This window comes from Podarcis bocagei (genome assembly GCF_964188305.1).
Source record: "Podarcis bocagei genome assembly, chromosome: 9".
In the NCBI taxonomy this organism is placed as follows: domain Eukaryota; kingdom Metazoa; phylum Chordata; class Lepidosauria; order Squamata; family Lacertidae; genus Podarcis; species Podarcis bocagei.
The window spans coordinates 28,526,770-28,540,809 of record NC_138134.1 but is presented as its reverse complement, the minus strand read 5'-3'; the positions used below and the strand labels follow the sequence as shown (position 1 = coordinate 28,540,809).

The window sequence follows — 14,040 nt, the reverse complement described above, 5'->3', positions numbered from 1 at the left end:
TCCCACTCATAGTATGCCCAGGTATGGGAAACAGTTACAGCTCAGTTGTTAAGCATCTATTTTGCAGTTTCAGTTCCGAGCATCACCAGGCTGGCCCTGGGAAGGCCAACTGCCTAAGATCCTGAAGAACTGCTGCCAGCCAGTATAGATCATAATATGATTAAGGTCCCTTCCCTTCACCATGATTTAGGTAAAACAAATGACAATCAAGAGAATATAGTGGGTCCTAAAGTATATCTCTCAGGTGTCACAGGCCTAGGTAAAGAGTTGCATTTTCAGCTTACAACAAGGTAAGGCTAAGGTAGGTAAAGAACCCCTGGATGGTTCAGTCCAGTCCAAGGCGACTGGGGTTGCGGTGCTCATCTTGCTTTCAGGCCGACGGAACCGGCGTTTGTCCACAGGCAGCTTTCGGGTCATGTGGCCAGCATGACTAAACCGCTTCTGGCACAATGGGAACCGGGGAGGAAGCCAGAGCACACAGAAATGCTGTTTACCTTCCCACCGCAGTGGTACCTATTTATCTACTTGCACTGGCATGCTTTCGAAGTGCTAGGTTGGCAGGAACTTCCAATCTTAACACCTCAGAGAGGGCCTGTTGACCTAGATGGACCAATGGTCTGAATCAATATAAGGCATTATGCTCCTATGTAAGACACTGAGATAACATAGCAAGAATATATATAAATGCATGCCCACATGTTTTTTACCATTTTGTGTTTGGGTCCTACTTGATAATAAAGAACCAACTCAGTCCTCCCAATTATAATTATAGGATGTGGTTTTTCACAATGGTTAAATCAAAGGCAGTTGAATATGTTGCTGGTGATATAGCCTTTTTTATACCAGTTGAGGAAATAATGAACCTTATCCACCCCATTCTGTGAGGGGGAGATGACTTTGGATGTACTTTGGACTGAATATGCTTAACAGACAAAGAATAGACCGTGAGACTTCATCTTAGCCTTGAATAATTTTGAATTGCTCTGGTTCCAGGAAATGAAAAAGTACTGCTTGGAATACTTTTGTTGAGTTCAGTAGAAAGAACTTATTTCTCCAACAAAAGCTGGTTTTCAATGCTTTCACAAATAAAGATACTCCTCTGGTAACAGACAAGTAACATGAATAGTTTAAGGATTGGATCAAGGTGAAATGTTTGAAAAATTGCTCCTTGTTTACTGTGAGTGGAGAGAGATAATTTCTCCGTAAGGTTTGAATGATGGATTATTATTCTTTTAACACAATAAAAAGTACACAGAGCCTTGACTGTAGGCAGAGGGGTCCAAAATTTGCAACTCCAAGAACAAAAACAGTTCATGACAAGCTAGACCTTTGATAAACACAGGGGGGCACAGCTAAATGTTTCCTTCTGCCAATATTACTCAAGAACATCCAATGTAGCTGATGAAATCTCAGACTACTGGCAACCTCTCAGCCCAGCACAATTATCATAGCTTTCAAAAGAAAATTGCCTTTAACTATAATATATATCCTTGAGTGGCGGCTTACACAGACCTACCGTACTTAACAGGTTTACTTTTAACTGAAATGTCTGAATTGTAATATTAAACAAAATAAATATTGCCCTATTTTGGAGGGCGGGGAAAGGAAATAATTTTACAGCATTGAGAAACTGAGCCTTTAGTGTCATCAGCCCAGTCTTGTGGAAGACCCTGCCAATAGAGATTCAGCAGGCACCTTCTGTGCCAACTTTTAAACCTTTCTATTCCACCAGGCCTTTGCAGGCAACAAAGAGTACACCCCCCACAATGGTATAGTGATGCTTGTTTTTAATTCTTTTGGTTTTTAACTTGCTTTTAACTTTTTAGGATTTCATATTGTTGGAAACCACTGTGGTTTATTTTTTTTATAAATATTTTTATAAAAAAATACTGCGTATGTTGCTCTGGCTCGTGACAGATTTAGGATTAGGATTTAAATAATATTCCATATTATGCAAGATTTACACTTTCTCATTCTGTGCTCTCTAAACAGAAAGACGTTTTATTAGTTTTGCTCCCTTACGTCGTTCATAATGGCTAGGACAATATATTTTAACAAAGTCGCTGGAAATATGCTGGTAAGGCAAGTTATATGCTATTTCCCCAAGCAGTTTAAAACAAGGCATAGAAGTTGGAAGTAGAGTAACTCTTGTTTCTGCTTCATTTGCACAGCGTGAGGAACCTTAGGCCCTCTAGACACTGCTAAACTGCAACTCCCATGGTCTTTGGCCATTGACCATGCTTGCTGAGGTTCATGGGAGTTGGAGTCCAACAACATCTGGAGGGCCACAAGTTCTCCACACTTGTAGCAGAAAGACTGAATCTGCACAATTGACTCGTGTCCACATACAATCAACAGACAGCACCAAAAACTGCATCTGTTGCAAGCAAGGAAGGAATAGGGTGATTACCTACTTCTCCAGTTGACCTACCTGGCCCATATGCAAGGAAGAATCCTTTCATAGCCATCAGTTCATTATCATAGCCATGCCATCCATTCTGCCAGGCATCTCTTTTCCCCGTTCCATTCTCCCAGAATGGAAGCTTTTCTTTGCTCTGTAGGGGAAAGAAATTCTGTTTAACGTGAGTGTGTTACACATCTTGGGCTTCAGTCCTGAACATAGTTATTGAGAAGAAGTTCCACTGTGAATTAATTAAACTTCCTTCCAAGTAAAGGTGATCATCCAGATGAATGGATCTAAAGTAATTGCATTTAATTGCTTTGACAAAAGGTCATACAGCGCTACAAATACAGAACCTACTCATTAAATGACTGAAGCACAATCCTGTGCATGCCCACTCAGAAGTAAGTCCCACGTTCAGTGAGACTTGCCCTAGATAAGTGTGCATACTGTATAGGATTGCCATGCTAGTTTTAATTTTGCACTGCAGTTTAGTCCTCCATAGACATAGGGTTGGTAAAATCAAAAATATGAAGGGCATCCTAGATGAGAGCCCTGTGTAAATGGGTCTAACTGGTTATTTAGTTGATATAGATTAAATACCATTACACAGTATTATAGTAACACAAACAGGTCAGTAGTGTTTCATGAAATGACTGCCCTCATCTTTTTAAAGAGCAGGAAGAAAACTCAGACATCCTTCCAAGCTACATCCATGATTGCGAAAACAATTCAGGATGACTCGTCTATCAAGGAGATATATGTGAGTAAGCATCAAGGAAATTTAAGAAAAGGCCTTGGTATCTCTTCCAGCTACCCCATAAACCCTCATACTATAGAGTTCTGTTCTGTATTCTGCATCTTTTAAACCACAATTAAGCCATTGTTTGTCTCCCACCAAACAAAACACTACTGTACCAGTAAGCCAAGAACAAACTTTGATTATAACTTATGGGTTTTTTTTTGGAGAGATACAACCTATGAGCCCAAGTTTGGACATAATGCTAAGCCAAATACTGGAGCAGAAATGGGAAAGAGAAAAGTGGCCCAATTTTAGCCCTGTGCACCAGCACACTGCAGCTTCACCTTTAAACAATAAACTCTGGTTTATCACTTCAGCCACAACAGCTGCAGCAAGCAATGGTTTTGAGAAGAGCTGGCTTTGACCCTTCTTTTACAGGAATGTATGCATCACTAACACAGTCCCCATTTTCCAATGTCATTCTGATAACTCTGGCCCTGTTTTTTGACTTCCACCTTAGCTGAATTACTGTGGTGACATATCGGTTTAATAAGAAAACCTATAATACATTTGAATGTATTATCCCATACATTCAATATGTTTGATTTTATGTACGGAAAGTTGCTGTGCTTTTGGACTTCATTCTCAACAGGCACTGATAGGCATTTTCTTCATACGTGGACCTGAGCAGAGGGCACTTTTGATTTATTAGTTTTGATGCGCTGCTAGATGAGCCAACAGCAACGTCTAGCAAATTTTGAAAGGTTTAACAAGTTATGTCATGCTGGCATACGACTATTTTACAAATTAGGTAAGACTTGGCAGGCCATAGGTTAATGCTCGCAAACGTGGTAGACGTTGTGCAGACCACTGACAGCCTGGAAATGAATTAAACAGAGCAGCGGTGTAAAGGGGCTCTGGAGTTAGAAGGGGGAGCCAATTTTTCCCCTTTGCTCACTCTGAGTGCTGTCAGTAAAAATAGATAGAGAAAAGGAAACAGATTTAATTTGTCAGCTAGAATTGTTCAATTATCTAGTACATCTGCTGACTATTAAATACAGATAAATGTATGGATACTCAAGGGGCTCATGAGTTTTTAAAGGTTTTTATTTTTTTAATGACTACAGTGCTGACAGGCAAGGATTCTCATCATAAATAGAAGCAGATAAAAATCAAAAGGGATTCCAGCATCAGTTTATTGTGTTACTAGCTCAAATTCACTGAAGCTATAAATTGGAAGGGCATCATTCTTTGGATCGAGCCATTGCTCACTTTTGTTGGCATCACTCATACAGGAAGGGGAATTTGAACACCCCATCACTGGAGGCAGTGGCAGATTTTATGCTGCAACTGTGTGTAGCAGAAATCATGCATCTCTCCACTGTATAAGCCTAAAATCCAACACAAGTGATAATGTGTCGTGCCAGTGACATTCAAGTTTTGCATATTTGTCACTGGCAGAACCCAAACCCAAGGTAACTGTACCTATATTTTGTTGAGCAGTAATAAAAAATAACAAATCATAATTCAGTTCTAACAGCTCTCCAGATGTGTGTAAGGCCATTGTTTTAATGGCAGCCCCTACTACTTTTTGGAAGGAATATGACATGGTGAGCAAGAAAGGGGACACCTACCAAATCAGCTATGTTTCCGAATTGAAGATGGTGATCTATGGAGTCCTCTAACAGGACAATCATAATAAGAACTACAGCAACCAAGGTTAAAATAGTATTGAGTTGGAAATTCAGCTTTATTTATTTATGAAGACTTCTAGGCCTTACTGCTCTCCTGGTGTCAACCAGCTTCTAATGAACTCTGTTTTGGGCAGTTGGCTTCCAAGACAAAAGAGACAGTAATGGGTGATACAGACAAACTGGAACAAGATAGCTGGCTGAGGTGCTCTACCAACTTCCCCCTACAGCTGGTGTCCCTGGCCCACGTAAACTATGTTTTATTTTAATCTTTTGAAATTTTTAAATATGTGTGTGTGTCTAAAATGGCGGATGATATGCTGATAATCTGTTAAAGTAGGCACACGCATCATCACACACTTTTACTAAAAAGATTTAAAATTTTACTTTCATTTTGCACACTATTGTTCCTCCTGTGAGCTGCAAAATTGCATTCAACTATACCATGTTTCCCACATTTGGAAGACTGTCAGTCCCTCTGTTATGGGCCAGGAGTCAGCTTTGCCTGCTGAACAGCAGCCTGAAGGTGGAGAGATTCCACCTGCAGCTGATCAGCCTTCAACAACACAGAAGAGGAGACACTGATGAGAAGCAGCTGGTGTTAGCTTTCTTAATCAAAGCTTCCAGCAGCAGTCAGGTGCTGGTAACAACACTTGCAGTTCCTGGCCCAACCTTGCTGCTTCCTGCTTGTCTTGAACCCCTGACCATCAGATTCCCTGACCCCTTGACTGTCTGGTCACACGGATTGCTGTTTGCTTGACCCTAGGACTGGACCTGACTTTGGATGCTGACTCTCCTTCCAGGCAAGTACACCTCAGAGACTCTTCTGGTTGGCTGTCTTCCCACTCCACTGAGCTCTGCACATAGTTGCTCAGCAACAAGACTACGACACCCTCTCCCCACCCCAAGAAATCTTCCACCACTATGTGCTATCCACAGTTTGAGTGTTACCCAAGAAATCAAAGTGAATTTAACCACTGGGCTATAATTTAGGACCAGATGTAGAATTGAAGGTTTTCTCAAGCCAAGAAAATCATTACACCTGTAGGTGTTATATATGGTAGGAAGCTTAAAATTGAGATCTGATTGTGTGCAAAATGGTGCAGATGAATAACATGACAAAGACATTTCTGACATCTGTGTTCTGCTTATGCCTTTTCAAAATGATGTGAGATGGAGCAGTTAAGAAGAAGAAGAAAACATTTTGAGTTGCTGAGACCTTTTCAACAATAACACCTTAAAAATATATCGAATATAATATTTGATAGGTTTGGCAGCCATTTTACAGTCCCTTTGATAGGGAGGAAATTAAAAATCAATTATTCGCTATATAATAAAAAGCCATTTTTGAAATTCTGTTCTGTTAATAATGAAAGCGGTTCAGGAACAACTGGTATAGTGGAAAGCTATTCTCAAAAGCTAGAAACAATAAAAAATTAAGAGTAGGAAGAGACATACTTACTCCAGTATCAGCAAAGTTTCTAACATTTAGAGAGAGAAAATATTTAATGTAAAATGCTAATCCACCCTGAACTAGATATTGTGAAAATAATTTTAGAATTTTGTTGTTTCGTCGTTTAGTCGTGTCCGACTCTTCATGACCCCATGAATTTTAGAATAAACCAGTTAATTAAAATAGATGTAAATATCTCCTTATATTCCTGAAATGAAAATGTGATTTCAGCTTTTCAAACAGTATATGTTAACTTTAATTTTCTTCCAAATACGGTTATATTGAAAAACAGCCTTAGTTTAAAACGACTCATACAAACTGTCAGTACAACCTATGACCCAACAAGCAAAATAGAGCATATCAGCCATGTATGGTGGCCCATAAGGGACTTATTAAACTTCCAGGCTTTGCTATAGAGCAAAAAACAAAAACAAAAAACAGAGGACTTATGAAGCATCAGACAGGCCACTATTCATGCCTGTCTTTTGTTTGATGGGTCACAACTTGTATAGCCCTGACACAGATGATTTACCTCCACTATGAACCATCCTTCTTCAGCGACAAGTGTCAAAGGAGAGACAAATTTCCCTTCTTTATAATAAAATCGAGCAGGGATATCCTCTTTCCTGTAAACTGTCATATGTGGCACATTTTTCAGTTTGTTGTATACCTGCAAAGAAAGAAAAGCTATGAAGCCTCAATGCACATCATAATTGCTGGCATGGATGATCACACTGCCCTAAGATATATGGTCTTTTAAAAACAACTATTATGGGAACACTGTGGGCTTACTAACTTGTGCAGAAAATCCCATGAAAAATATTCCTTTTAAAATATTGAGGTTGGATATAATTAAAGGAGGGAAAATTGGACTTCTGCACCCCATCTTGCTGAGAAGTAAATAATGTATTTGCATTCCTAGCTCAGCCAGTCACAAAGCTAGGTAGTAATATTTTGAAACGCATTAAGGTTGCAGTCCTGTGCACATTTACTTGGAAGTGGTGACTGGTGAACTTGGTTTCTCAAGTTCTAATTTTTCTTCAGTTCTCCACATTCCCACATCAATTTACTACTACAAAAAATTATCAGTGAATTTTGCCTAATACCGCACACATAATTTTGCAAATCCTATTTCCCTAATGTAATGCATTTTTGTATGTTATTTTCATGAATATATGGGGTTTTGTGCACACTTTACTATAGTGTGTGCATTTTTGTACATGTTACTTGGCCAAACTATGGCTTGGCTGGTAGCATTATGGCAGCAGAAGGCACAGGAAGGAGCCAAGTGGCCACTTTTTGTTCCATGCACCAGTTTAAAGTGACATGTAGACCCTGCTGATAAAATCTGACCTATTGATGGGAAGGTGATTCAGAGGTCATGATGACGCATAAAGGATGGACCAATCTCTTAGGCTGAGCCCAGTTTGTTAAGGGCACTACAGCAGCATTGCCTTAGGGCAGGCTTCCTCAACCTCAGCCCTCCAGATGTTTTGAGACTACAATTCCCAGCATCCCTGACCACTGGTCCTGCTAGCTAGGGATCATGGGAGTTGTAGACCAAAAACATCTGGAGGGCCGAGGTTGAGGAAGCCTGCCTTAAGGCTACGATGCATGACTGGAGGACGCTAGCAGACGACATGTAATTCTTCCTAGTCTAGGTTCTTCACCTTCAGTAGACCTTCAGGGGGTTATTGGGCTGTTTTTGTTTTGTTTTTTTGTTTGTTTTATTTATTTGATTATTTATTTTGGGTTTTTATTTTGTGATTTTTATCTTGTGAGCGGCCCTGAGACCTATGGGTATAGGGCGGTATGCAGATTTAATAAATAAAATAAATTAATAATACAGTCGTACCTCTGAAGTCGAACGGAATCCGTTCAATTTCCGAAACATTCGGAAACCAAAGCGCGGCTTCTGATTGGCTGCAGGAAGCTCCTTCAGCCAATCCGAAGCTGCGGAAGAGCCATCCGATGTTCGGCTTTCAAAGGAAAGTTCGAAAACCAGAACACTCACTTCCGGTTTTCAATCATTCAGGAGGCGAAACGTTCGACTTCCAAGGTGTTTGGGAGCCAAGGTACGACAGTAGTAGTAGTAGTAATGGACCAGGTTCTTTCCTGTGAATGCTCAAGTAACGCCAGAGTGTGGAGGCCAAGCAGTAGAACTGGGTGTTAAGTGGTACAGGAAAGCAGGGGTAACCCCTGATTGGCACAAAGTGGGTAAAGAAAGAGAAAAGGTCCCTTGCCTCGGACTGCTTCTCCTTGGCTGGCCACAAGCTTACAACAGGACCTCGGTCCTTTACTTGTATAACATCGCTCATGTTGATACAATTTCTCAGCTCGATCACTTTTTCCATCCAGTAAATGTCAGTCATCCCATGATCCGAGAAAAGAATGACATTCAGGTCATTCTGCAGGCCCTTGTCCTGTCAAGATAGTAAAGACTGTGATTGCAGCTTGGGAAAAATACACAGTGCACTTCCCATTTTCAGTTCGGTAAGCAGATTCACCATTCCTGCCGTGCCATCATTGATAGAAGAAAATGTACCATGGGGGAATAATCTCTTCACCATTCCAAGCTTAAAAGGGGCTGATATCAAATAATATTCTAGTCTTGATTCAGAGAAAATTGCACTTAAGTTGAAATAAATGGGTCTAGTTAGAGATGGAATATACACACTATACACTGTGATGAGGATGCAACCATTGATTGTAAGGGCCCTTTCAGATGTGCTGTTTTTTGGGTGGGATTCATTCCTATACTGGCAAATTCAGGTTGCGCAGTTAAAGTTGGTGTGGCAGTCTTGCACAGTCAACTCACTTCCCACAAAAAGCTTGGGCTTTGGGGGATAAGGAAAATGATGGAGAAATGGACTGAATTGTTTGATACAGCATCATACAGCCTCCCTGCAAACAATTCAGAATTCAATAAATAGCCAACACTGTCTAACCTCCCTGAAAACTTTCCACAAACAAATCAAGGTGCAAGTATAATAAACAGATAATGTGGAAATGACCTAAGTCTCTGCACACCCAGCCCTCATTCTTGGTGCCAATGGCTGGAAGCGGTAGAGATATACAATTTGATGTTCCAAACCATCATCATCATCATCATTAATTCAATTTATATACTGCCCTTTATCAAAAGATCCCAGGGTAGTGTACATCATTAAGAACACATTTTACAGAGCATCAATAATAAAAACATAATAAAAAGCATAACAGGCAGCATAATAATAAACTGATCATAATAGCAGTCATCCCCTCACCCAGCTTTAACAGGCCATAGATTATGGCTAAAGGCTTGCGTAAAGAGGAATGCTTTTGTCTGGTGCTTAAAGACATGTAATGATGGCGCAAGGCATGCCTCTCTGAGTGAATACTTCTGCGACTACACATTCCTACTAGAGCAGGGATCATTTGCCAGAGGGAGGCTGGTTTTGGTGGGTTCCCTGTGGCTGCACAATAAATATTCCCTCAGAAGTAGCACAATGAGAGATTAACATCTGCTTCTGCTGTTAGTCACAACTAAGTTACTACCCTCTTGGTTTGCAGACTAACTTTCTCTGATTCTTTATAGTTTCTTTAAAATATAACCATGTCTTGCCAAGCTAAATCGAGTAGTCTATGGACTAGCATAAAATGAGGAGTAGCAGGAACAACACCATAAAACCCTTTTGCTACTTGCACTCATTCTAACCTCTTGAGCACTATTTTATATGTGTAGGTCTTGAAATATTGGAGTGCTGGTGGTTTTAATGTTCAGTTGCAAGCTATGAAAGGCTTTTAAAGATCAAGAGAATAACCTTGCAGTTATTGCAGAATCAATTAAATTTGCTTCCACCTTCCCACACTTATGAGCAGGCAGGCTGCAGTTTTATCTTACTAGCTCATGCTTATTGTATGCTGTAATCTGGATGACGTGAATCAATCTGTTATGCGTGCTAAATGCATCTACTACATTTATTAAGGTAAAGGTAAAGGGACCCCTGACCATTAGGTCCAGTCGTGTCCGACTCTGGGGTTGCGGCGCTCATCTTGCTTTATTGGCCGAGGGAGCCGGTGTACAGCTTCCGGGTCATGTGGCCAGCATGACTAAGCCACTTCTGGCGAACCAGAGCAGCACACGGAAATGCCGTTTACCTTCCCGCCGGAGCGGTACCTATTTATCTACTTGCACTTTGACGTGCTTTCAAACTGCTAGGTTGGCAGGAGACTACATTTATTACATAGCTGCAAAATGTCAGTGGATGCCAAGAAAGTGAAAAAGAGCAATCCTTGCCCACTGATTTTCTATTTTAATATGGTAGATTTAATCATTCTTTGAGGGAACATGCAAATCTATGTACCCAGTCACCCGAATGTTTCACATTCAAGGCTTCAGACAGAGGCCTCTCCCAGTTCTGCTCAGTGCTCAAATGGCAGGGGAGTGGGCAAATAGATTCTTCCCCCTTTCCTTTTTATGATGACTCCTTTAGTGGCTAGTTGGAAAGCACGATTTGGCTTAAATGGGGTTGGTGGCTGAGGAAGTGTTGTAGATGTTACAATTGAAGGTGCCTGATACTGAGCCTGGGGACTTGGGTAATTTAAGGGCCCTGAAGACAGGCACTTAGTTGTCCCTTTTAACTTGGAAGAGGTGAGCATACAAACTGACAATCCTCTCACTTTCTCACCGAATTTATTGGGTACTCCGTGCATACATTGGCATTCTGACTTTGCTGTGGTGGTGGTGGTCCCTCAGCTTACCTTGGAGCTCTGACGAAACTGGTTTTCTTCACTATCTGGAGGCAGCCATTTGGGAACCATTGCAAGCACAGCATATACTATTCCCTTTATTTCCTTATATGTAAGCAGTAGCAGTGTTTATGCATTTTATGACATCACGTCCAGCAATGGCCACTTCACTTGCTAAGAGTACAGCAACAGCAAGTGTACTCTGTTGCATCTGAAGCAGTTATGTGCATTTATTTGAACACAAGTACCTATGACTCACAGGGACACGGGTGGCACTGTGGGTTAAACCACAGAGCCTAGGACTTGCTGATCAGAAGGTCAGCGGTTCGAATCCCCGTAATGGGGCGAGCTCGCGTTGCTCGGTCCCTGCTCCTGCCAACCTAGCAGTTTGAAAGCACGTCAAAGTGCAAGCAGATAAATAGGTACCGCTCTGGCGGGAAGGTAAACGGCATTTCCGTACGATGCTCTGGTTCACCAGAAGTGGCTTAGTCATGCTGGCCACATGACCCGGAAGCTGTACGCCGGCTCCCTCGGCTAATAAAGTGAGATGAGCACCACAACCCCAGAGTCGGTCATGGGGTCCCTTTACCTTTACCTATGACTCACATCTGGAACATGTACAATGTGTGTTACCATTTCAAACGATGTGTAGATGTATACACAAGGTGTGATGAAACCTTTGATGCATAGTTACAAAGAATGTTTAACAAAGATAAGGAAAGGACTGTGGGGCAATTAACAGACCCTGTAGCCTCTAAGTAACACTAACCTTGATAAGCTTTGTCATATTTTGCAATACGTTATCCACTGCTTTTAAGGCATTCTTCCTCTGAATAGATGAGGGACCGTAGTGATGACCTTCTACATCAATCCGTTCATAATACACTGCTGCCATATCCGCTCTGCCCCTTCTAGAGTAGCAACACCACAAAAGAGTTTGGTGTAAAACAAGTATAGTATGCTACTATTTTGAAGCATCTTTCAGAATCAACACTAAGACTTGGATTTTTTCATGCCATGTGCAGCTAGGTGTTGCAGACAGAAAAGGCGCAGGCCATGCTTTTTAATTCCTCTACATTCCTGAATTTGCTAATTTGCCTCTTCCTCCCCCCATTGGACCATTGTTTCTTATATTGTAAGCCATTTTTTTATATCCTAAATGTTTTGTCCAAAAGACAGTTTATAGATATAGTCAACAAGTAAACAGGCCGTTCCAAGTGGAGCAGCTTCGGAACTAATGGTAAAGTTCACACAACCAGTTGTTATGGTCAAATGCCAGTTTGTGTTGATGCTTTCAGTGGCTTTTAGCATGCCGAACTAATCTTCAGAATACTGTACATTGGGAAGGCAGTTGTATAAATAAGTACAAATCTTCATTTGGAAAGTGCTACATCCATAACCATTATTGACTTCTTCCTCTTTCCCCATCTTTGTGTGTCTGTGTGTCAAATTTAACTGGAGATGAAAACAAAGAGGGAACTGAGGGAAACGTTGTTGGTCTTTGCCATATTTTCCCCCCCCCCATCTGCCACCCCCTCCCTGCATTATCTCAATTAAGGGTCCTTTCTCGCATCTCCCATAATGCAGAAAACCAAAATGAATTACCTTTGTTATCATATCATGCTGCTACTCTTATGGGGAGGAAGGTTTTACTCCTCAGATTAGAGAAATAAATAAAACATTTGATTACTTTACCTCAGAAGCTCAATAGCACTATATACAGCATTGGAGAAATTGCCATCTGTTGGAACACTATAATATGGTAGGCAGTAGGTAGGTCGAATTCCAAGGATTTCAACTTCACACCCTAAAGCAAAGTGTTTAATTAGTTTAATTCAGCTTCCGAATTTTGAATTACGAATTTAAATAATGTTATCAATATTTAGATAGGAATGGATATATTGAAAGGAACTCTTAACTCTTAGCTTGAGATATACAAGCCTGCACCAGTAAAGTTCTGCTTTTGCACCAGGACTTCCTCTTTCTCTCCTCCCCCTGCACTCCCCTAAAATATCCAGGGCACCCCGTAAACATCCGTCTTGAAACCCAAAATCTGAAAATAAAAAATGTTGACCTTAGACATGAATTCTGTATATTCCTGGTATGTTCCCAAAAGAAAAGGGCTAATTTTGAACATTCAGAACTGGAATCTGAAGGATTTGCAGCCATTTTGGTTAGCTGCTTGTTAGAATTAAACTATTTTAAAATTCAACCAATTTTTTTCAAATAAAAACTCTTAATTTTATTCAAAAATCAGTTTTGTTTGTATAGGACTAATCAGTTACACTGCTCCATATTACAATAAATTAAGAACAGCAATAGTCTAGATTTCAAAAATACTTTTACCAAATATTTTGTATTTAGATGTGCAAAACCTCTTTCTGGAACTGAAATGTTGAATCTCTTTCCCCACAGGATCTTATGAAAGCATTTTACACCAATTAACTTTCCGTCACCTCAAACCTTTCCCAGAAAAAATGCACTGCTTTGAGTCCTAGAAGCTTGTGGCAACTTCTAAAGGGGGGAACATGAGCTCTGAACACAGGAGAACCGTGTTTTAGTATTAATATTTATAGCTGCTCTGCTTAGCAACAAAAAACACAAGCAGTTTAGTTTTTCATAACCCAGACACCCTGAAATCATAGTTCTGTAACATGTATTTTCTTGAATAGTCCCAGGAGAGTCAAACAAAAGGAGGAATGAGGGGAAATGGTGGTGGCATTGGAGAAAACAAATAATGTGGGAAGTCTTACACTGAGGAATCTGAAGAAGTGTGCATACACACAAAAGCTCATACCAATGACAAACTTAGTTGGTCTCTAAGGTGCTCCTGGAAGGAATTTTTTTATTTTTTTTTTTATTTTGTGTTGACTATGGCAGACCAACACGGCTACCTACCTGTAACTAGAACTGAGGGATGTCAGATGCCCTCTATATAAGTAATGAATTACATGCTTTCAAAAATTATGTGTTATCTAGTAACTACTAGTTCTCAGCAGCTGCCCTAAGAGGCCAGGTGTTG

At 40.5% G+C, this 14,040-nt stretch overlaps 2 protein-coding genes across 11 annotated transcripts in view; one reads left to right on the top strand and one right to left on the bottom strand.

Annotated features, from left to right (window-relative positions):
• The window catches only part of LOC308595138 (uncharacterized protein), a 61,274-nt gene that overhangs the window by 9,047 nt on the left and 38,187 nt on the right, over positions 1 to 14,040 (top strand). For all 10 annotated transcript variants that reach the window (XR_014011742.1, XR_014011743.1, XM_081209129.1 and 7 more), the window contains exon 3: positions 3,083 to 3,164. The gene's annotated coding sequence lies outside the window, so the exon portion shown is untranslated. The remainder of the gene's footprint in view (positions 1 to 3,082; positions 3,165 to 14,040) is intronic.
• The window catches only part of ENPP6 (ectonucleotide pyrophosphatase/phosphodiesterase 6), a 28,358-nt gene that overhangs the window by 1,003 nt on the left and 13,315 nt on the right, over positions 1 to 14,040 (bottom strand). The window contains exons 3-7 of the mRNA XM_081208968.1: positions 12,714 to 12,825; positions 11,788 to 11,929; positions 8,531 to 8,710; positions 6,820 to 6,957; positions 2,432 to 2,555 (exon numbers count right to left, since the gene is read on the bottom strand). Coding sequence (XP_081065094.1) covers positions 2,432 to 2,555; positions 6,820 to 6,957; positions 8,531 to 8,710; positions 11,788 to 11,929; positions 12,714 to 12,825 — 696 coding nt within the window. The remainder of the gene's footprint in view (positions 1 to 2,431; positions 2,556 to 6,819; positions 6,958 to 8,530; positions 8,711 to 11,787; positions 11,930 to 12,713; positions 12,826 to 14,040) is intronic.